This window comes from Lepidochelys kempii, chromosome 10, assembly GCF_965140265.1.
Source record: "Lepidochelys kempii isolate rLepKem1 chromosome 10, rLepKem1.hap2, whole genome shotgun sequence".
Lineage (NCBI taxonomy): Eukaryota > Metazoa > Chordata > Testudines > Cheloniidae > Lepidochelys > Lepidochelys kempii.
The window spans coordinates 37,008,103-37,030,288 of NC_133265.1; the positions used below are offsets into that span (position 1 = coordinate 37,008,103).

The 22,186-nt window shown below is 52.0% G+C and overlaps 1 protein-coding gene across 10 annotated transcripts in view; it reads left to right on the forward strand.

The window, feature by feature from the left end:
- LOC140918455 (ankyrin repeat and fibronectin type-III domain-containing protein 1-like) overlaps positions 1-22,186 on the forward strand; it is a 576,229-nt gene that overhangs the window by 547,916 nt on the left and 6,127 nt on the right. For 9 of the 10 annotated variants that reach the window (XM_073362896.1, XM_073362895.1, XM_073362893.1 and 6 more), the window contains 14 exons: positions 1,957-2,151; positions 2,398-2,511; positions 3,867-3,964; positions 9,211-9,301; positions 11,413-11,520; positions 12,423-12,522; positions 13,179-13,311; positions 14,653-14,772; positions 16,159-16,374; positions 17,221-17,387; positions 17,872-18,022; positions 18,956-19,124; positions 20,554-20,720; positions 21,896-22,106. In XM_073362896.1, coding sequence (XP_073218997.1) covers positions 1,957-2,151; positions 2,398-2,511; positions 3,867-3,964; positions 9,211-9,301; positions 11,413-11,520; positions 12,423-12,522; positions 13,179-13,311; positions 14,653-14,772; positions 16,159-16,374; positions 17,221-17,387; positions 17,872-18,022; positions 18,956-19,124; positions 20,554-20,720; positions 21,896-22,106 — 2,040 coding nt within the window. The remainder of the gene's footprint in view (positions 1-1,956; positions 2,152-2,397; positions 2,512-3,866; positions 3,965-9,210; positions 9,302-11,412; positions 11,521-12,422; positions 12,523-13,178; positions 13,312-14,652; positions 14,773-16,158; positions 16,375-17,220; positions 17,388-17,871; positions 18,023-18,955; positions 19,125-20,553; positions 20,721-21,895; positions 22,107-22,186) is intronic. The other variant, XM_073362898.1, reaches the window with a different exon arrangement.

Below are 22,186 nucleotides of genomic sequence, written 5' to 3' on the forward strand. Positions count from 1 at the left end.
GAAAGCCCACAGGCTCCCCTTGGAAGGGTGGACATGGTTTAGAGCAGCTGTGAATATCAGAAGGTATCAGCCCATGTAGATAGCCAAGTCACTCTCACAGGTGGGAGGGATGAAGGCAGGTTGTTAACTCATCTGCTTGGCTTGATGGAGGTCTCATTTCATACAGTGGCCTCTGTTCTGTGCAGGAGGAAATACCAGCTAGCAGCAGGGAAGGGGATTGGCTTCATGTTTTAAGGGGGTAATAGAAGAATGATCACAGTTGCTTTCTGCAGACAAACAGCACGACTCCCACTTTTCCTGGACTGTGGGGTATTCCAGAGCAGGCACGTTGCATAATGGTGGGCAAATCTCAGAAGGGTCAGAGACCATAGTCAGTCCTGATCGGCACCCAGCCATTCAGACTCTGATCCCAGTTCTCCAAGCCAGCTGAGTTTGTGTAGTAGGGCCAGGGGAGCTGGTGGGAACAGGCTGTCTCAAAGTTGCTCACCCTGCCACTCGCCCTGGGAAGTGGCCAAGTGCCTGGGAACAGACAGCAACCCTTTACTCTCAAGACAGCTTTAGTTTGGAGCCATGGGCCAGCTCCTGCAACCTGCAGGAAGGACACGAGCACTAGTCCGGGACACTGCACGGAGGGGTGGGGACGGGGAGGCAGCCTTGCCAGTAGATCTGTGACTACATGGATCTCCTGGCTGGAGGGACAGCATAGCGATCAGCTCTGTGCCATTCCATCCCTCCTAAAGCCCTGTTCAAAGCCCACTCATTCCAGCTGTGTGCATGGGAGTGACCCCGGGTAGCTCTGGGACATTGCTTATGGCCATTGTGTTATACCAATAAAATAAAAACCAGCAGGATCTTATTAAAGGGGAAAAGGCAAAATGCCACATTTATTGTGAATACAGAAAGAATCATAGTAAGCAGTTAGTTATAGCTATAACATTCCATTCAGTTTCATATTTATTCACATATTCATTCATACACACACAGGTTCTGCAAGGTTGTTACCATAGTTACCAGCCTTAGAGTTGCTCATGCCAAGCCACTGGCCAGGTGGCCTGGACATGAGGAGGAAGCGGGGCTTTGTCAGATGCTCATCTGATGCTCCTGGAAGTTGGTTTGCAGAATCAGACCCCAAAGTTGTCACTTTCTAGAGTCCATTTTTATAAGAATTTATTCCTATGCCAGTCTATGGAATTGCTTCATCATGCTGTTGCTGAACTAATCAGCAGATGGCACATTCCTGGTGGCTCCGTTATGCTAGATGTTATCTTGTTTTTTGGTTCTCCCATCCTTGAGGCTGTTGGGTGGATTCCAGTCTGCCCTCCAGGGGTCCTCTGGTTATTTCCACTTGACACCTTCTCCAGCCGATGGACACTGGATTCTTAGGCTGGCTCCTCCCTGATCATTCAGTTATTATCCACACCAAGCATCCATCCACATACATCCTCTAGCTCTATTTTAATCACAATTGTTAACAAAGAGAGATGAATACAACAAAAGGGCGGGGAGTCTCGGGGTGCTGTTTCTGTTGTTATAGAGTATTGCTTTGAGTCTCTCTCTGTGTGAGTAGTTGTTGTTACAAAGAATTGCTTTGAGAACAGACTCTGTCTTAGAATGTACTAACACAATTAGCAGCTTGCAAGTTCCACACAGAGAGGGAGAGAAACAGTACCAAAAATCAAGAGACCTCTTAATTTGTAATACCCTGGAATTTAAACTATGGGGAATCAAACTCATTTGTGATTTTTATACAGAACTTCTTTAATATGATCCAACAATTGCTGATGATGCTGCCTGGAGGATATGAATCAGGCCAAGTAACTGATGGACATATCACAGTGTACATAAGGGAGGAGCACAGGGCATAGTGTAGAATCAAAGATGTGTTGGGGGCTTGCGTGCAGTGGGCTGGACCTAACGGGCCTGTCTTCTTTCTCTCTCACTTCCCTGCCCCGGCAGTCATGAGCCTGGAGAGCCGCGCCTTGCATCTGGCAACTCTGGTGCGGGAGGCAGAGCAGCGAGTCAACGAGTTCACAGCACAGGTGGTGAATGAGACGCCCAACACTGATTGCTCAGAGAAGGAGAAGCAGCTGAAATCCTGGGAGTGGCGATACCGGCTTTACAAGCGCATGAAAGCTGGGTTCGAGCATGCCCGTGAGTGCCCCATGGACTTGCACATGGCACAGGGTGGGGACAACAAGCACCAGCACAGGGAGCAGGAGGGAAGCGGTGCATGGCTGGGGAGAAGGACTCTGGGGAGAGGACTGCACTGAGCGGGGGGGATTGCCATGGGAGCTGCAGATTGATACTCTCCTGGATAGTCACAGCAGAGTGCATTCCGCCCTGAGCCTTCCCATGACTGGACATTTCTGAACCTATCCCTGTCCTTTCTGTTCCTAGGTGCGCCGGACCCACCCACTAATGTGCACCTGTCTGTGGCCAGCAGCAGTTCTGTGCAGGTTACCTTCGGGGAGCCCCTAAGTGTCAACTCAGCCGTTGTCACCAAATACAAAGGTGAGGCCATGGGAGAACCACGCACCCGTGGCCCCTGCAGGACGCCAGAACAGGGCAGGCCCGATGCTCCCTGCTCAGGGGTAGAAGGCAGCATGGTCTAATAGTTAGGGCACGAGGCTCGGAGTCAGGAGAGCTGGGTTTTATTCCCAGCTCTGCCAGTGACTCTCAGTGACCTGAGGTGAGTCATTTTCCCCTCCCCGCCTGTACAGTGATAGTGGTATTAAAGTGCTTGGGAACTATACATGGAAAGAGCTCCTGTGATGTCAGAGCCTGTGTGATTTCACTGCAGACCAGTGATCTCTGCTATGGCTTGAGGCAAGAGGGTTTTTGCCTCCCTCCCCTCTTCTTTGACACAACTGTTGATGAGGAATAAAAATCCACAGGGCAGTCTGGTTATTGCTGAATGATCCCTTTCCAGTCACTGCTAACTGATACCGGACACTGCAAAGACCAATGGGCATTAATGTCCACAGGAATAACGTTTGTAATGACATTATCAAGTCTGTGTTAGGGAATCTCAAATTCCAACTCAGGATGGGCCCCGAGCAAAACCCTGGTCCAAACACCCTGGAAACGTCAGGAAGTTTGTTTGTATATTTGAACTTTGCAGCTGGCCCGAACCTACTCCGGGCTGAACCAGGATTCGTACACACCCAGACAGAGGAGAAGTTTGGGTCTGGAGCTGAACTTTGCAACCCTGTCTCTTCCTCGGGTTGATCTCTGGATCCCACAGGAACAAGGCCCATTTGGCGCTAGCACCTGCTCCTGCAGAGGGATTTCCGATCCCTCCTTTTCAATCTGGTGTGTCCTCTAATATCTTTGGCTTTCACAAGAGTTTTCTTTTACCAGGAACCACCAAATCCTGATGTTTAATCTACTTTATCTGTTCCCCCTCTATGCCTTTCTCTTGCCTTTGTCTGGTCCATGTGTCTGTCTTTTTATCTCCAGGCTCGTCTATCTGTCTGTCCATTTAGCCTGTCTGTCTGTCTGCCTCTCCATCTCTTTCCCCAAATGCTCTATGCTCAGTCTCTGCTATGTCCAGAAATACAGTTGAGCCCACGGGAGCACCTGTATTGTGCCGAATGCCTGGGGGCTCTCTGGGCAGTTGGTTTCCGATCCATTCTCCCGTTCACTCCGCTGTGCCTTTTCTCAGACATCTCTGCAGCATACGCAGCTGGCCTGGCTGTATCTAGTTCGTTGATTTCATAGTCAGTCCCCTTACAGCAGCTGTACCGTCCATGGCAGCCTGGCACTGTAAGCTAGCCCAGTCTGCCTGCCAAGCGCTACATCCCTCTCCTTGTTCATGAATGCCTCCCCAATTACTGACAAGGCCGTGGGGCTCTCTTTGTTTGCAGTTGAGTGGAGCTGTTCCCCAACCTTCTCCCCTCCCCTAGGGGAGGTGGTGATTGACAAACTAAGGAACCTGCACTTCACGATCCGGGGGCTCATGTCGGTAAGTGAGCGCGACGCCACATCCCTTCACTCTGAGCCATGGCAATGAGGCTGTGTGTGAGGGGTAAAGAGGGGTGATGGGCTCCAGGGAGAGCTGCCCTTCCCAGATGTGGGCAGTGCTAGAGTCATCTGAGGGCAGCTGAGTATGGCTTAGCCTGTTCTTTAGCAGGCATCGCCATCTCCAGGATTACTCCCCCCAGGGGCCTGGCTCCACTCAGAGTGATAGTCACCTTTGTGTGGCTCTCTGGACTGAAGTGAATTTCAGCCTGAATGAGTCCCCACACAAAACCCCATATGTGCCCTCTACAGGGGGTACCCATACTGTGCTCTGTGGGCACGGCACAATGTTGGGAGCCACAGAGCCCTCTGCAGCTCCAAGCAGCCATCTGGCAAGTGTGTTCCCCCGGGGTTCTGTATTACAGGTGCCATATTTAGTCAGTTTGGGGCCAAGTTTTCCAAAGACAGGCGAGGTGCGTCTTCCACCCCCAGTTTTGAATTATGAGTTCACATGTGGGTACTTGCCTCTCTGGCTTCCCTAAAACATGGCTGCCAGTGGTACCCGTAATAAAGTACTGAGCCTTTGCTCATTTGCACAAATACCCGTGGTGCTTTTCTCCAAGAGACAAGACAAAGGAGAAGGAGCCTTAAAAAGCCAAGAGACAGAACAGCACATCCCCGTATGCTACTATGCATATTTGAACACACATGCATGCAGTGATCTTCCCTAGCCGACACTGCTACCTCCAGGGCACAGGGTTAATGGAAGAGGGGAGTGCAGAACTCCCTGTTAGTGCTGGGGAATGGTTCTGGACTGAGAGCCCAGCGCAAGATTCAGTGCAGGGCCTATACCAGTGTAAGGCACAGGCCCCTGGGGGTGGAAAGGTCAGTGGGGGAAGAGGTCATGGCAGTGCCAAACTGCTGCCACTTCCATTGCAGCTAGAGGGCTGTTGGGAGTGGAGTCAGTGAGCAGCACCGTCCAGGAAGGGGGCAGCCGGAAGGCATGCTGCTTCCGATTTTCCTCTGGGCAGCCATGCAGCCACATTTGCTGTTGATCCTGGGGCAGCACTCTAGATCAATGAGCCCCTCAACCCTAGTGCCATGCAGGACTCTTTGACATGCTGCTAGCAGATTGGGGAAGTGACCCATCTCTCCCCAAACCACCCCCTGGGAGGGGATGGCTTATCCCTGTTCACAGGCAGGATGGGATCCACCAGTTTACCCTTGTGGGTAGCATCTTCCCCTAGACCCCATGAAACGATAAATACCCAGGGGACTGGAGAGGCATCTGGCTTCCACAGCACGGCCTTGGCTACTTTGCATGGCGAGGGAATGGGGAGGAGGGAATTCCCATGCATGCAGGATCCCCAAGTAGAAGAGAAAATAGGTTCATTCACTAAGCCTCTAATTTATCCCCTGTCTCCCACCCTGCTCCCATCTCTACCCAGGCTCCTACTAACCAGCAAATCAGAGGCTGATTCCTCAGCCACCTGCAAAGATCAGATTCTTTCACCAACTCCTTAACTCATTGGCTCTCAACCTTTCCAGACTACTGTACCCCTTTCAGGAAGCAGATTTGTCCTGCATACCCGCAAGTTTCACCTCACTTAAAAACTACTTGCTTACAAAATCAGACATAAAAATACAAAAGTGTCACAGCACACTATTACTGACAAATTGCTTATGTTCTCATTTTTACCATATAATTCTAAAATAAATTGATTGGAATACAAATATTATACGTACATTTCAGTGTATAGTCTATAGAGCAGTATTTCCAAGTCATAGAATACCAGGATTGGAAGGGACCTCAGGAGGTCATCTAGTCCAACCCCCTGCTCAAAACAGGACCAATCCCCAATTTTTGCCCCAGATCCCAAATGGCCCCCTCAGGGATTGAACTCATACCCCTGGGTTTAGGAGGCCAATGCTCAAACCACTGAGCTATCCCTCCCCAATACAGTCATTGTCTGTATAAAATTTTAGTTGGTACTGACTTTGCTAGTGCTTTTTATGTAGCCTGTTGTAAAACTAGGCAAATATCTAGAGGAGTTACTGTATCCCATGGAAGACCTCTGTGTACCCCCAGGGGTACGCATACCCCTGGTTGAGAACCATGGCCTTAGCTAACTGGGAACGAGAACCAGCCTCTGGTTCCATCTCTGAGAGCTTACCAAGGTCATGGGATGGTTTGGGCCAATGTCTCTGAAACCCTCAGGGCCCATGTTGCCTGTCAGCTGTCTCCTTCCCAGGGTGCTATGGAGCAGTTCAGAAAGCAAACACAGGAGCCATGGCTCTGAGAAGTGTGGCTCAGTGACGAACTTGACACGTGGCAGCTGAGTCAGAGATATAGCTTTTAAGCCAATATGCCAAGTCTGTCCCACAAACCCCAGCCTGAGTGTGATGGTATTATCTGGAGCAGTGCTGAGGAAGTGAAAAGGCCATTGGAGACTCCTCATCAGGGGGGCAGAGAGATCACGAGAGAGGCTCCTGCAGTGAATGGAGGGAGCTACTGTCTTGGTGTAAGACAGTTTTGCAGTGGGAGGGGAGTTTGAGCAGGAGGAGCTAGACCAGGAGTGGCCAACCTGAGCCTGAGGAGGAGTCAGAATTTACCAGTGTACATTGCCAAAGAGCCACGGTCATACGTCAGCAGCCCCCCATCCGCTTCCTCCCTCTCCCCCTGCTCCCAGCGCCTCCTGCCCACCGGCAGCCCTGCCAATTCAGCGCCTCCCCCTACCTCCCCACACCTGCCAATCAGCTGTTTTGAGGCGTGCAGGAGGCTCTGGGGAGGAGCGAGGGCACGGCAGGCTCAGGGGAGGGGGCGGGAAGGGGTGGAGTGGGGGCAGGGCCTGTGGCAGAGCCAGGGGTTGAGCAGTGAGCACCCCCTGGCACACTGGAAAGTTGGCGCCTGTAGCTCCAGCCCCGGAGTCGGTGCCTGTACAAGGAGCCGCATATTAACTTCTGAAGAGCCGCATATGGCTCCGGAGCCACAGGTTGGCCGCCCCTGAGCTCGACGTTAAAGCTAGACACAGAAGTTCACTATAATGCTATGTCTAGGCTCATGGCGGCGTGTAGAGTACAGGCACTGTGTGTAGCTACACGCCACAGAGGAAGGCTCCGGCAGCTGTGGAGGCTGCAGGGAAGGGCTCCAGTTGCTGGGGAGGCTATGGGGAAGGGCTTTGGTTGCTGAGGAGGCCGCAGGGAAGAGCTCTGGTGGCTGAGGAGGCCGCGGGGAAGGGCTCCGGTGGCTGGGGTGGCTGCGGGGAAGGGCTCTGGTTGCTGGGAAGGGCTCTGGTGGCTGAGGAGGCTGCAGGGAAGAGCTCTGGTGGCTGAGGAGGCCACGGGGAAGGGCTCCGGTGGCTGGGGTGGCTGCGGGGAAGGGCTCTGGTTGCTGGGAAGGGCTCTGGTTGCTGGGGAGGCCACAGAGAAGGGCTCTGGTGGCTGAGGAGGCCGCGGGGAAGGGCTCCGGTGGCTGGGGTGGCTGCGGGGAAGGGCTCTGGTTGCTGGGAAGGGCTCTGGTTGCTGGGGAGGCCACAGAGAAGGGCTCTGGTGGCTGGGGAGGCTGCAGGGAAGGGCTCCGGTGGCTGGGGTGGCTGCGGGGAAGGGCTCTGGTTGCTGGGAAGGGCTCTGGTTGCTGAGGAGGCCGCAGGGAAGAGCTCTGGTGGCTGAGGAGGCCACGGGGAAGGGCTCCGGTGGCTGGGGTGGCTGCGGGGAAGGGCTCTGGCAGCTGGGGAAGCCGTGGGACACTGCACTGCTAAAAATAGAAGTGTGGCAGAGGAGGCATTGCTTGGGCATGTGGAGAGCCTGTAGGGTACATATCCTAGCATTCAGGTGCATAGGGTGCTCTACTCTTCTCACCTAAGCCGTGCCTCACCATGTACTGTTTACACCCGTGCTAGCTGGTGCCTGTACTCTACACTCCGCTGCAAGTGTAGACGTACCCTACATCACTCACAGTCTGGCATAATTGATCATCTCTGCTCCATACAGCTCCTAGGCTTGAGTAGCAAGGGAAGCTGCAGATCAGCTGGTGCCTTAGCAGAGTCAGATGGGGGCTCTGGGTTGGGATAGTGGGGGTGCTGCAGGGAAAGATTGAGTGTGATTAAATGAGCTGTGTGAGAGGTGCAGGACTAAAGAGCTGGATCAGGATCAAAATGCATTGTCAGAGCTGTGTGTGGACCCGGACAGGAGGAAGGAAGGGGTATTGTAGGTAGTAATGGGAAAGTCCTCAGCAGAGCTGCAGGGCAGTGTAGGACTAGAAAGGGAGGCAGTGCTGTGAGTCAGGGTGGATGGAGCTGCAATAGCAGTGGGATGTTGCAGGTCATAGTGGAAGGTCATTAACACAGTGGGCCAAAGGTGATTAGGGGCTTTGGAAAATCCCACAAGGTGCCTATCTGCATCTTTAGGCACCTAAAATCGGGCCCACTGTGCCTAGCTCTAACCAGAGCCACCACTGTTTGTTTCATGAGCACTGAAAGCTTTGGTCCATCCATCCATCTCCCAAAAAACCCAAAAGCTCTCAATCCACAAACGCATGGCTTGAGCTGTAGGTCACTGTCAGTTCTGCAGCTCCTTCTGCATGAGCACGGATGACGGCAGGCTACGTCGTTCATTTGGCCCCTCACCTCCCAGCTTGCGGCACTCTCCTCTGTGTAGCAGGAGGAGGGGGTGGATAATGCCATGGAGACGCTCCAGGGCAGGGGTGGCCAACCTGAGCCTGAGAAGGAGCCAGAATTTACCAATATACATTGCCAAAGAGGCACAGTAATACATCACCAGCCCCGCCATCAGCTCCCACCCTCCAGCCCCCAGTGCCTCCCACCCGCCAGCAGCCCCACCAGTCAGCACCTCCTGCCTGCCACAATCAGCTGTTTCGCATGGCAGGAGGCACTGTGGGGGAGGGGGAGGAATGACGGCATGGCAGGCTTGGGGGAAGGGGCAGGGGTCTTGGGGGAAGGGGTGTAGCGGGGGCAGGGCCTGGAGCAGAACAGGGGGTTGACCAGTGAGCACCCCCTGGCAAACTGGAAAGTTGGCATCTGTAGTTCTAGCCCCAGAGTCAGTGCCTATGCAAGGAGCCGCATGCTGAAGAGCCGCATGCTGCTCCGTAGCCACAGGTTGGCCACCCCTGCTCCAGGGGAAGGAAGGCTGCAGGGAACCCTACTCCCTTACACGTGCTGGGAGCAATGGGATGCTATGAGTCTGAGACTTTCCAGTCATATTTATTGCCGCTTACTTCCCCATCCCCTGCAGGGCACAGCCTACTACGTCCAGGTGTCGGCCTACAACATGAAGGGCTGGGGACCCCCACAAGCCTCAGTGCCAACTTTTGCTATCCCCTCCAGTAAGTACGAGCATGGGGGACTGTGGATATGGGAGCTGCTGCTTGCCTCGTGTGAACTGGTTTGGACTTCTGGGTGGTTGTGGATGTTACAGGCCTGACTCCCATTTATAGCAAGAGGCCACTTTGCACCACTCTGGCAGGCAAAGGGTGCCTGAAAGTGGGAGCAAATGACTTCTACTCACTTTAAGGCCCCTTTACACTTTCCAAGCAGTGTAAAGCAGCTTTATGGTGAATGAAAAGTAGAATCTAGATATCTATCTACTTCTAGATCTCGAGATGTATGTGTAATGGAAATAATGTAGAGATCTAGATCCAGTTTTAGATCTATGTGTATAATAATATAGAGAGATTTGGATGTAGATGTATAATGTGTGTATGTGTTGATCTATATATAAAACTAGATGTAGCTCTGTATATAGAACATATATATAAATAATAAATGGATCTCCATTCTGCTATGTGTGTATAATAATGGGTGTATACATGTACAGTAATAGGTATAAATAGTACAGATAGTGCATCTGATTACCATTTACACTGAAATGGCTGTACGCTGTTCTGGCAGTGAATATAAATTACATTTAGACTCACTTTAAAGCCTCTTTACAGTGCAGGACCAGTGTAAAGCTGCCTTAGCATAATGAGAATCAGGCTGTGCGTGTGTGTGCGTGTGTTTGCATTATATGTGTGCATATTGATATAGCAGGTATGTATAAATGGAGTTGAAGTTAAACAGACTACTGGTTTATTTTTATCTTCTTTAATATTACTCCCCTGTATACAAATCCCTCGCGTTCCCAATGTAATATAGCCAGGCACCTCCCTGGGTGTTTTTAAAGCTCCTAAAAATAGTGCCAAATCCCAGCCAAAGTTAACAGAGCTGAACTTTCCATGGAAAACAGCAGTGTGCCAGACAGGGGGGTTTAAACCAATTTAAGGTACAGCTAATGTAAAAGACCAGTCAGCCCTGATTCCCCCTCGCTCAGTAGCTCTGCCACCTCATAACCAGCTGGAGCTGGCCAAAGGGATTATTTATTTATTTGTCTAGGTGCATTGTGCTCTCAGCACTGACTGGTCTGAGGAAGCTTCAGCTCCAGGGGAGTCCTGGAGGAAGACACTGGAAAGATTTTTAAACAAACAGTCAAGAGCAGCAGCAGACACGACCTTGTTCTTTACCTTGATTTGTCATCTCCTTCTCCTGGCCACAGCTGTTAACGTCTGACCACTCACAGTTACTGTTGGGTGGGTGTGTGGCATGCAGGTGCTAACCATGGCCAGTGTCTCTCCAAAATCTGAACTGATCCAGAGAGAGAGAGAGAGACAGGGCGAGATGGAGAGCGAAAGAAAGATCTGTGCTGTCTCTGAAGAATGACCCAAGATCAGTCTCTAAAGCCTACTTGCTGCCATGGGACAGGGCAGGTTTTGCATGGCTGTCACAAAATGGGCTCCCACAAAATGGGCTCATAAGAGAAAGGAACATCTGTGTTATTTTTCCGCTGAATCTTGGCTCCCCTCTTCTGTACTCTGTAGCTTCACAAAATATTGGTCCTGATCCTCCGCGAGTGTCAATGTGCACGGCTCCAGTGAAGATAACAGGGCTGCATCCATTTGCATCCTCTGGGGATCTGGCCCAGTATCCCATGCAAGGCATGTAGTTTCTCCTGCCCAGTGAGCCACCCTGGTGACTTCTGTTTTTCTCTAGGCAGCAATGCCTCCCAGCTAGTGTCACTAACTGAGCTCCAAGGGTTGCTCATTTCATCCCATCCATCTCGGGAAAGCGTAGCCATGAGAGGCCTGTGGGCAAGAGAAAAGAAGACAAAGAAGGCTTTCTCACAGGCTCCATAGACCCCTATCCCATGACTTGGCTACAGTAGTTTGCTCCTGCCTATGGAGTGGGCAGATGGGGCAGCTATGAGGTAAAGAACCATGTAGCATGCTGTGACTTCATGGAGACCTGACATTGGAGGGTGGGGTAGAAAATAGAAGGAAACAGCTGTTCCTGAACGTTAGCTGTGAGGCTGAAAGAGGGTAGCTGAGGCTCCATCAGCCTGAGGCAGCTTCAGCACTGGTCAAACCTACACTGGGGTAATAGTCACCCTCTTTCCCCATAGACTGGCGGGAATATGATGGGAGAGCACCAAGGCGCAGGGGACAAGCCGAAGCCTTAGATCACCTTCTCAGCCAGGTGAAGACTGTGCACCAGCATTGTGTCTGCCATGGTGAGTCCGGGTCTGCAGGCTGAGCAAAGCTCACAGTTTCTACAGCACAGGCTAGGATAGCATGTGAGCCAACCCCTACTAGCTAGGAGGAGTTGCTCCGAGGGATGAAATTAGACTAGATAGGCGACAAGAGGGATAGTTCTGGTAGCTGAGTTTTAACACTAGAATCAGTACAGCTTGTCCCTCCCTACAGCATGTTCCTTTGCACATTAAAGTACTGTTCTTGGTGGGGTGGTGCCCCTTCAGAAGACGTTAGATGGCTTTGGGGTGGGCCTGCCCCCCTCCACTTGCATTGCTTCTTAGCAGAGGGAGCTACTGGGAATCCTGGTACACTGCTGGTATCAGCAGGGTCAGAGGAAATGGGGAGACAAAGCCATTGCCAGTGTCCTGTCTGAAAAGACATGAAGGAGGCAGCCAGGGAAAGCATGAGGGAGGAGATTGTAACCAGCTTCTCTTTAATGGTGAGGAACATCCAGAGGCTCTGGGGTGACTGAGATCTGCACCCCAGTCCTGGTGTGTCACGGAGGCTCCTTTGAGATCACTAATATTGCTGGCTTCCAGAACAGCCTTTCTCATTGTACCTCTGCATTTCTGCTCCCAGTTCTGGAACTGCAGAAATCTCACAAGCATGTAGCAAGTTAGCAGAGAAGTGGGGCTGGTATCAGGCTGTAGAGCCTTTCACCTACAGGTCACTGGGTCAAACCCAGCCCTGGATCCATGTGGGGAAGCTTGCATCACCCATGTACCATATACCTGGTCTCTGATTAAAGACAGAACTGTCACCCCAGCACCATTCACTGGTACTAAGCATTTCCAGGGTCAGCATGCTGTGGTGGTGGGCACTGTACAAATAGCACCCCCACAACCCGATTTACTGTTCTCTATGCTGCCTTGTTCTCCAGAGTCCTGCAAGAACCAGACACAGAGCAGGAAGCACTCGGTCTCCAAAAGCCTGAAGCACCTTTTCCACCCTGGCAGCAAGTTCTTAAAGACTCTGAAAAGGTAAGTGTGGGTGAAATGGCAGGGGCGACCCTCTGCTCAGGGTGTCCCTAGGCCTCTGCCTGCCAGAAGCTGGGACTGAATGACAGCGAATGGATGACTCAATAAATTGCCTGGTTCTGTTCACTCCAGCTGAAGCATCTGGCACTGGACACTGTCAATGACGAAGTGCTGGGCTAGATGGACCATTGGTCTGACCTAGTATGGCCGCTCTTATGTTCTAATATCTGGGAGCATGTCTCCCATCGTAGACTCATACCATGCTGTCATGGTGTAAAGCGGCCTGGACTTGGCTTCCTGCATGTGATAAAAACAAAAGCAAAACTTAATGAAAAATCTGGGCTTCAATAGCAAAAGCTGTTTCTGCTCTTGAAGGAGATGGGCTCGTCCTCAGGGATGAGCCAGTCAGCAAGGGGAGCTGGCCACTGGCTTGCATCAGCACCGGGGACAGTGGACCTCTGAGGGGCTGCAGAAAACAGTTATTTAGGAAATCTTTCCCCTTGCTCTTACACACACCTGCTTTCCCTGTTTTCCTGCATCTCGAAGTCCCTGCTTCTAGGCTCCCCTGTGCACTCTGGGAGAAAGACACCTTTGGAAACTAACCTACCCCGCAGCAATAACGGGCTTTCTCCCAAAATCTATCTCCTTTCTCACCACAGGGGCCTGTATCTCACCTCCATCTTCTACAAAGATGACAACATCCTGGTGACACATGAGGATCAGATCCCTGTGGTGGAGATAGATGACACCTACTCCTGCCTACTCATGCAGGACTTCCTTTGGTTCACCAAGGTAACACATGTGGCTGCTCTGTCCTGCATGCTATGGCCTTAGCACATGTGATTGCAGGCCACCTTTCCTATGCCGCCACTGTTGAGGCACTGGTGAAATTAGGGCTCAGGGCAGTACACCATCCAGTTAAGTGCTTTGCTGCAGGATTCTTTTAACAAGATCAAGGAAAGACTCAGATTTTACCCACCAGTGTCTGAAGCCAGCCTTGTTCCATTTCTATTGCTGAGTAGATGTAGTAGCCCCATAATGATTTACTTCTGCAGTTCTTTCACCCTCAGCTAACTGGATCTGGGTTTGTCCTGAGGGCTGAGGTTTAGCTGGATTGAGAACAGTTGCACCATGTCAGAGGCAGCCTAGGTGGATGAAATTAGTGGGTGCTACTTCTGTGACTTACACCAAGGATTCAGACCACTGCACATTCAGACCACTGCAGCTCCTGGGCTTCCCGATGTTGTCTCTGGACATTTCTCTGTGATGCTACCCTCATGTGTTCAACACAGCATGGCTATAGAATACCATAGAGAGCTCATTGCAGTGAGACACTGGCAGAGCCAGCATGAATCAAGCTGTATGACTAGTGCCAACCTCCAATTGGCAGCCACTGACACCAGTTGGGGTGACTGTTCCAGGACTGTAGCTCGTCCCATTTTCTGTACTAATGGAGAAACCTCCTGGAAGATGCTTCCACACAGCCCAAGCACTGACGACATGCCTGAAGCCTTTAATGGAGAAGAAACACAACATATCCGCTTGCAGTGGCCCACATAGAACCCCGCTTGTGTTTGCCCATTGTGTGCCACCCATCTATGCTGCTGCAGATTTGTACCATCTTTCTCTGAAGGGATATTCTGCCTCTTTGTCAGCAGCCTTGTGTTTGACAGTGTCACTGCTGCCTTTTGCTGCAGCAGCAGCGTTGAAGGACCAGCGTTGTCACTTCCGTAGGCTCATGCAGAACTAGGCATACAGGATACCACTGTAGTGCAGCGTGTTCCGGAGGCAGCACTGAAGTGGTGGAAAGGGACGCTGCCAAGTAGTTCAAGACCAGCATTTGATCTCCCATATCTTAAAATGGTTCTAATCTGCTGAGGAGCACCCTCTGGGATGTCCCAGATGTAGGTTTAAAAAGGCCTCAATTGCAGAGATGTTAAAATGCACGGACAAAATTTATGTAGGACCTACACAAATCCAGTGTTTTATTTTTGCTCCTGTACTGTGTAGCTGTCCCTCGTCTCTGAGCTGTGCTGACATTACTGGGGGTTGAACAGGTCTCTTGGGTGACAGGCGTGTTATAAAATCCTAGGTGGGGGTGTGTTGTTGATGGCTCTGCTCCATACACTGCAGGTTGCTTGCATGTGGGATGAGATCTTGTGGCTGCGTCAGTGTCTCACCGTCTCCCAGTCATCCTGCTCCTGTGTCCTGCAGACGCGCTTCAAGATGCTGCTGGCCATCTCACAAATGCAGGTGGGAGGAGGTGCATGAGAAAGAAGCAGTTGGCCCAACAGCCCCGCTGTGTGGGGCATCTCTTATCGAGACAGGCTCGCTGTACCAATCCAGTAATGTCAGCAGGGGGACATTCCGACCTGGGAATCCTACTGCAGTATTACATGGACGTGATGCCGTGAGACACACCCAGTCACTCCCTACCCTACTTGGCAGAACATAAGGACCTAGTGTGTGATAGACTAGGAGATCCAATTTGGATGATAACTAGGGAGATCCAAGTTGGGTGATCCAAGTTTTGGGAGATCCAAGTTGGATGATAACTAGGGCCCTACCAAATTCACTGCCATGAAAAACCCATCACAGACCATGGAATCGGGTCTTCCCTGGTGAAATTTAGTCTTTTGTGTGCTTTTACCCTATATTATACAGATTTCACCGGGGAGACCAGCATTTCTCAAACTGGGGGTCCTGACCCAAAAGGGAGTTGCAGGGGTGTCACAAGGTTATTTTAGGGAGGTTGTGGTATTGCCACTCTTACTTCTGTGCTGCCTTCAAAGCTCGGAGGCGGGAGAGCGGTGGCTGCAGGCCGGGAGCTCAGCTCTGAAGGCAGAGCCGCCGCCAGCAGCAGTGCAGAAGTAAGGATGGCCTGGTATGGTACTGCCACCCTTACTTCTGCGCTGCTGCCTTCAGAGCTGGGCAGCTGCTGTCTGAGGGCCCAGCTCTGTGGGCAGCGGCAGAGAAGTAAGGGTGGCAGTACCATACCAGGCCATCCTTACTTCTGCGCTGCTGCTGGCGGCGGCTCTGCCTTCAGAGCTGGACTTCCGGCCTGCAGCCGCCGCTCTCCAGCTGCCCAGCTCTGAAGGCAGTGCCGCCGCCAGCCGCAGTGCAGAAGTAAGGGTATCAGTACCACAACCCACACTATAATAACCTTGTGACCCCCACCCTCCCACAACTCCTTTTTGGGTCAGGACCTCTAAAATTACAACACCGAGAAATTTCAGATTTAAATAGCTGAAATCATGAAACTTATGATTTTTTAAAGCCTATGACCATGAAATGGACCGTGAATTTGGTAGGGCCCTAATGATAATCCCGGGTTTTAGCCCACCAGTCTTACCAGTGCCCTGGACCACTATCGCTTTCTTTGTCCTCTCCAAGTCTGCCAGGCTAAATGCTGCAGCTGAGGGGTGTAGGGTGGTATATGAAGAGGGTCCCCCATGCATGCCCCGGCCAAGACTACATAGACAAAGGATGCCCATGCCCTTCATAACCCACCACTCCAGCCCCCTCCCCAGTCACAGAAACAGCCTCCTCTCAGGATATGGAGTGGCTAGCTTCCTGCAGAGCCAGGTCAGTCAGTGCTGCCCCATAACAAGTCTCCTATCTATGTCTATGTCTATGAAGGGGCTGCTAGGAATCCAGGACCTGGGACAGGTCTTCTTTGAGCCAATCAAAGACAAGCAGGGCAACATCTTGATAGTGACACTGAAGGAGGTGAAAACCAACCAGACCTTTGAGAGCGTCCGCTGGGTCCCACTCTCCAAGCTGCAGACAAGCCGCAAGTCCATCTCCTCTCCAGAAGAGCCCACCTCTCTGGATATGCTGCTGATAACAATGCAGGTGGCCATTCTCATGCCAAAGGAGGGCTTGGAAGGGGGGAAAGGAATCATGGAAAGTTTTAGGAAAATAAGGCTCAGGAGCCGAACTGGGCTCTGCATCTCCTGAGCAGTCTGTGGCAAGTCCCCTCAATGTGGTACTTAGTTCTCCAAATACTTGTTTACCTTTTTTTTATACCAGTTACTCCTTTTGCTTCCCTGGTCTGTTTCTTTCCCCAGCCTGTTAGCAAACCTCTGCAAAGAATTTCCCCTTCCCTGATGGCCTGGCCTTACCTTTGTCTTTGCACCCTCTGATTCTCGTACTGCAGCCTCTCTCCTTTCTCTTCCCTTCAGACATGTGTCTGTCTCAACAAGATCTCCTCAAGCACCTGTACAAGGGGCTCTTGAGGCAGCTGACACAAAGCCACTGTCAGTGCCAGCTAGGATTAGCAGCAGGCAAACCACAAAAAGTTTGGTTGTGAGGCTCTCGAATCTCAGGGGATTGCAACATGGGGCTGGCAATCTGACAACAGGCTCTTTTGTGTGGTTGCCAGTCCTTCTAGTTCTCTGCTGTTGGGGCGCCGGTCCTGGCTGAAGACTGGAAGTGCAGATGAAATGACTGAACAGAACTCATTCAAACTGCACACGCGGTTCAGTGTGAGGCTGAGGCCTGGTTTGGTTCTTAATTTATCCAGGTCTGTTCACCCCTCTGCCTAGGACTCCGAAAGGGCAAGTTTCCCCAGAGCTACCCCTGACAGCCCCAGTTCTGCCATTGTCTGTCTGCAGATTGTGTGTAGAGGTAGAGAGGAAGAGTGTGAGGGAGAGTCCTGCCATGTGAGATGCTTTATGTTGACCTCTTCTTCCTCCTCAGGACAAACTGGCTTACCACCAGAGAAGCAGCCAAGCCCTCGTCCCAGGCCTCTACCTGGGCTATCTGAAGCTCTGCAGTGCAGTAGACCAGATCCGAGTGCTGGTGCCTGAAGAGTTACCCAACATCCTTTGCCATGTGAAAATTCGGACCAATCCCAACATCTCCAGGTGGGCATGCACAGCAGCTGAAGTCCTGAGTGGCTTAGCTTGGCCAGCCAAGATCATTTCTCGAATCCAGACCCCAAAATCCCACCTTTGCTGCCTGCCTCTCCCACACTGTCATCCCTGCCGTTAGCTTTACATTCTGCTCCAAACCCAGTCCATGGCTGCCTGGGACATCCAAGGCACCAGCTGCTCTGTGAGCTATAATTAAACCATGACCCAGTGCTATCCTCTGTAGTCAAGATTTAAACCAAGGCACTGTGCTCTTCCCTCTTGCTCTTTCACCAGCTAGGAGACTGTTATGAGGAGCTGCTGGCTACCGTTTAGATGCCTCCCTGAAGGAAGGTGAAGCTTAGGCTGCATTTCAGGGATGAATGCCATGGTTCACAGTACATACCTGCTAATGCATGCTCACTGACACGTGGCTGTGGACAGTCCTGAACGATGGCAAGTCTCTGGTTTCTCTCTGTGATTGTCTCTTGTTCTCCAGGGAGGAGTGGGAGTGGCTACAGAACCTGGCCAATTTGGAGGAGCCAAGTCCCACCGAGCCAGAGTTTGAGACTTCCCAGAACCCCTTGTATCAGGAGCTCCAAGGGGCCATTAAGGAGCTAGTGAACCTGGTAAACATCCCCCTGCAAGAGGTAAAAGTGGGAGCTGAGGGGTGTGGGAGGAATGGCGGGAGCTGTGGTCCACACAGCCTGCTGGCTTGTGCCGTGGCAAACCAGCTGTCTCAGCCTCTGGAGGCGGGACTGGCCCCTTTGTGGTTAAAGTGTTCATTGTATTCCCTTGCCCCACAAACTGAATTGAGTTTGTGGGGCTACAAGCATGTCTCTGTCCCTGCCCCAGAGGCAGAGCTGGGAGCTGCTCTCCGAGTTCGGCACCTCCTCAGTAACTGCCCTTGGGCCCAAAACAAAACAGTTGTGTTTTGATTGGCAGTAGCACCTGGCTCTGCCTGAGGCGACTTGTTTCAGGTCACTGCAGTGATGGGACCCCTCTTCCAGCTAACCTCTGGTAGGAGCTGGACTCACTGGGGCACACTGAGAACTGATCCCTTTTCCTCCATTCAATTTCAACCCAGGGTCCTGATTCAGCAAGGTCCATAGGCAGGTGAGCATCCTAATGCTTAACATTAGGTACATGCATAAATACCTTGCTGGATTGGGGCTGAGGTCACTGCCGAGGTGGGTGGAGGGTCTCTCTCTCTCTTGGATTTTGCTCTAAAGAAGTCTAAAGAAGCAGCATAGAGGCTATCGGAGGAGGTGAGGTGTCCAAGCTATCCCAGAACAAAGAGGATTTGGGATGGTAGTACAGCATAACAAAGCAATGGAGCCTGGCACCTGGGGAGTAAATGATGGATGCCAATTATCTCCCCAATGGGGAGGTCCGTTGGGAGCCTTTGTCATATGGGAAGTGGTGACGTTCAAAGCATGCTCAGTGGGCAGGGGAGCGCTCTGCCATCAGCCATGCTTTGGGACATTTCTGTCTAAGACGAAGAGGGGTGATGATTTTGCACTGCTCTGGTTACACTGGTGGAAATAACGCATTGTTCCTGCTTTTCTCTTTGAATGCTGCAGGCTAAAGATTTCCGTCTGTACAGTCAGGAGGTGCTAGACTTCGGGGGACAAGTCTCCTTTCTCCTGCTGCTTCCTCCATCTGATGACGTCTGCACTGCCCCGGGCCAGAACAGCCCATACACCCCTCGCTCTGGCTTCCTCACGCTGCCTCTCCAGATCTTTGAGCTAGGTGAGAATGTCAACAGAGGAAGCCCAACCATCCCTGCCTCCTGTGTCCTCTAATCTTGGATCTGAATGTGACCTGCACAGTACTGCTCCAGAACACCTCCATCTTGCCCTTCTCCTGCCTTCCTTCCCCTTCACAAGCCTTTGGGCCCTGCAGTGATAGGCAGTGCCTTCCCCCTCCTTAGGGGCACGTTCCCCTGCCCTAACAAAGCCAGCTGGGAGGAGTTAGCCTTCCAGGGGTTTAGAGAGTCACCTCAGTGCTGAGCTCCACCACAGTTAGGCCAGGAGCAACCCCACCTTAGAGAGGGCCATTGGAGTTCCTGGAAGAGGAGCTTTTAGAGTCTGGTGGGGTGCAGATCCCCCAGGGAAGGAGAATGTGCAGAAGGGGTTCTCAAAGCTTCTCAGGTGCCAGGGAGTGGGTGGGAACTCACACTGTTGTGGGCTTTGTGATTGTCTTGCCTGTCCTTGGTAACAGGAGTGCTGATACCCCCATGGAGAGGTGGGTATCTTCTCCCATGTCGCAGTGATCCACCTTGATCTCTCCTGTGTGGTGGAAGGGGAAAGTCTGCTGTTGTCCTTGTTAAGTGGGATTGTCCTGTAGTGTCTGCAGGAGCCAGGGGCTCCAGGGGAGAAAGCAGGACTGTGGCTCCAGAGAAGCAAAGCGCTGGGATAGCTGCTGTAGGTACAAAGCCTGCTTTTGCCACGCAGCTTGCTGATGAGGGCAGACTGAAATGGCTCAGTCTGCTGGGTCCACTCAGGGCTTACAAGAACGAGCCTTTTGCTTTTGTAGGTGGTGCTGCTGAGTGAGGTCTTTCCAGCTGCCTGGACTGCTAACCACACTAGCTTGTTCACCCCCCAGCTCTTCAGAGAGCAGTGTGATAGATGCTAGCAGCACAGTGACAGTGAATGGCAGGTGCAGCAGACATTGCCTCTCTCTGGTATCCCAGCTCAGCCCCCCGTCATGCACTCTCTGAATTCCTCTGGGCAGCCACCAGGGGGAGAGAACAATGGCTGCCCCTTGTTACAGCTCAGATACACCTGTGAGGAGGGCCAGTCCCTCCATCCCGTTCCAGCAACCTCCATAAAGGATGTCACTTCTCTGAAATAATGCTAAATCCAGTACCTGGACCTGGGCTAGCACTGCAGCATGGGAACCGTTGCAGAGCCTGTGGTGATAGCAAAAGATGGGCCTTTGTCCATACTCATTCAGTCCTGCTTTCCCCAGCTGTGGGTTTCACCCTCAGTAATGGAGAACACCCTCCCCTCATGTGGTCTGGGCAGAATTCAACGTTCATGTGTGTGCAGTCCTGTCCTCGGAGTCCTTGATGCATCTCTGCCGGGTTCAGTCTGTTCACACAGCATCAGCCATTCCCACCTCGCAGTGCCCCTCCCACCATCGCATGCCCTTCCCCTCTCGCCTTTTGCTTTTCCAGTTCACTTCTTCACGTATGACCGAGAGTTCATCAGCCAGTATTGCCAGGTGTCCGCGCTCCTGGAGCTTGAGTCTCTCCTTTCCCAGCAGAGCCTCAGGGAGGCCTTCTCAGACGCTGAGCTCTCCACAGCTAAGCAGAGGCACCAGCAGGTTCAGGACTACATACAGGTGTGTGGTAGAAGAGGGGCACAGTGGGTGGGTCCTGCTCTGGGCTGGGCTGCCATGCCAGCATTCTGTTCACCCTGTATGGGTTGTCCAGAGGGTCCCGTGTCCATCATCAGATTACCCACTTTAGGTTGGTATGATCTGGCATGGATCTCCCTCTGCCAGCTGTGCATCATCTACAGCTCACAGGCCCAGAACCTCAAAGGTATTTAGGCTCCTAGCTCCCATTGGAATCAATGGGCATTAGGAGTTTAAAACTTTTGAGGCTCTCGGCCATTTCCACTGTAGTTATCAGCTCTACTGTCCTGCATCTAGGTACTTTTACGGTGCTTCTCTGACCTAGCAGTGATGGTCTGCCGGGGAAGTGGCTGCAGCAGGTGCTCTGTCAAGCCACCCCTGCTCTGAAGCAATGCTCCCATTAACAATGCTAATGGCAAGCCCAGGTCTCCCACTTGTTCTCATAGCCTGAAACCTGCCCTGCTGGGACTGGCTTTGGAAGTGCATGCTGGGTATGCAAATGCAAAGAGCACGCCATGCCTTTGCTTCCAGAGTTTCCATTGTCAGAGCAAGGAACTCTTGCAAATGGGACAGGCTTTGCAGAGGCCATTAGGTGAGCGTGGTAGCACGTTGCTGTGCTTAGGGCGCCATGCTGGGAGCTAAGAGAGCTGAGTTCTGTTCCTGACTCTGTCGCTGACCTGGTTCCAGACCACCGTCACCACTCTGTGCTGCAGTTTCCTCTTTTGACAGGGGAGAGGAAGCATGGCCCAGTGGCTAGTTCATGGGAGATCTGGGTTCAATTCCCTGGTCTGCCACAGATGTCCTTGATTCCCCTCTACAACCGGGATAAGAGCCCTGCCCTACCCCTGGGGCATTGTGAGGGTCAATACACTAAAGATTGTGAGGCACTCAGATGCCTGGCATGGGGGCCAGCTCAGTACCTGAGATGTATAGATAAATTCTCACCCCACCTTTACAAAGTGCTTTCAGATCAGCAGATGAAACACCTTACACAATTGCTACCTGCTGTTATGTCCAAGGGATTCTGGGACTCATGAGACAGCAGTGCCATCCTCTGTCTTTTAGCATTTAGGGACGTGTGACCTTGCCTGTGGTTGTTTGGGGCCAGGGAGAGACCTGTTATTTTTTTTAAACGGGTTCTTTATCTTTCTCCCTGGCAGCAAATGGAGGAGATCTGGCGTGAGATGCGCTGGATGATGGACGCCTTGCAGCATGCCCGGTACAAGCAGCCGTCTTGTGGCGTACCTCTCATCTGGTTTCTCAGTGAATCCAGCAGTGCAATGAAGGAGAAAACACAGTCCACATCATCGCACCTGGACTACCTCCCCTCACCTACCCCATCTCCGGAAACCAGCCGCAAGTTCAACTCTGGTAAGGGATCCTGGCGCGTTATGAAGCACCTAGTCAGGTGGTGCCTAGTCAGTTCATGTTTTATCATACAACTGGGAATG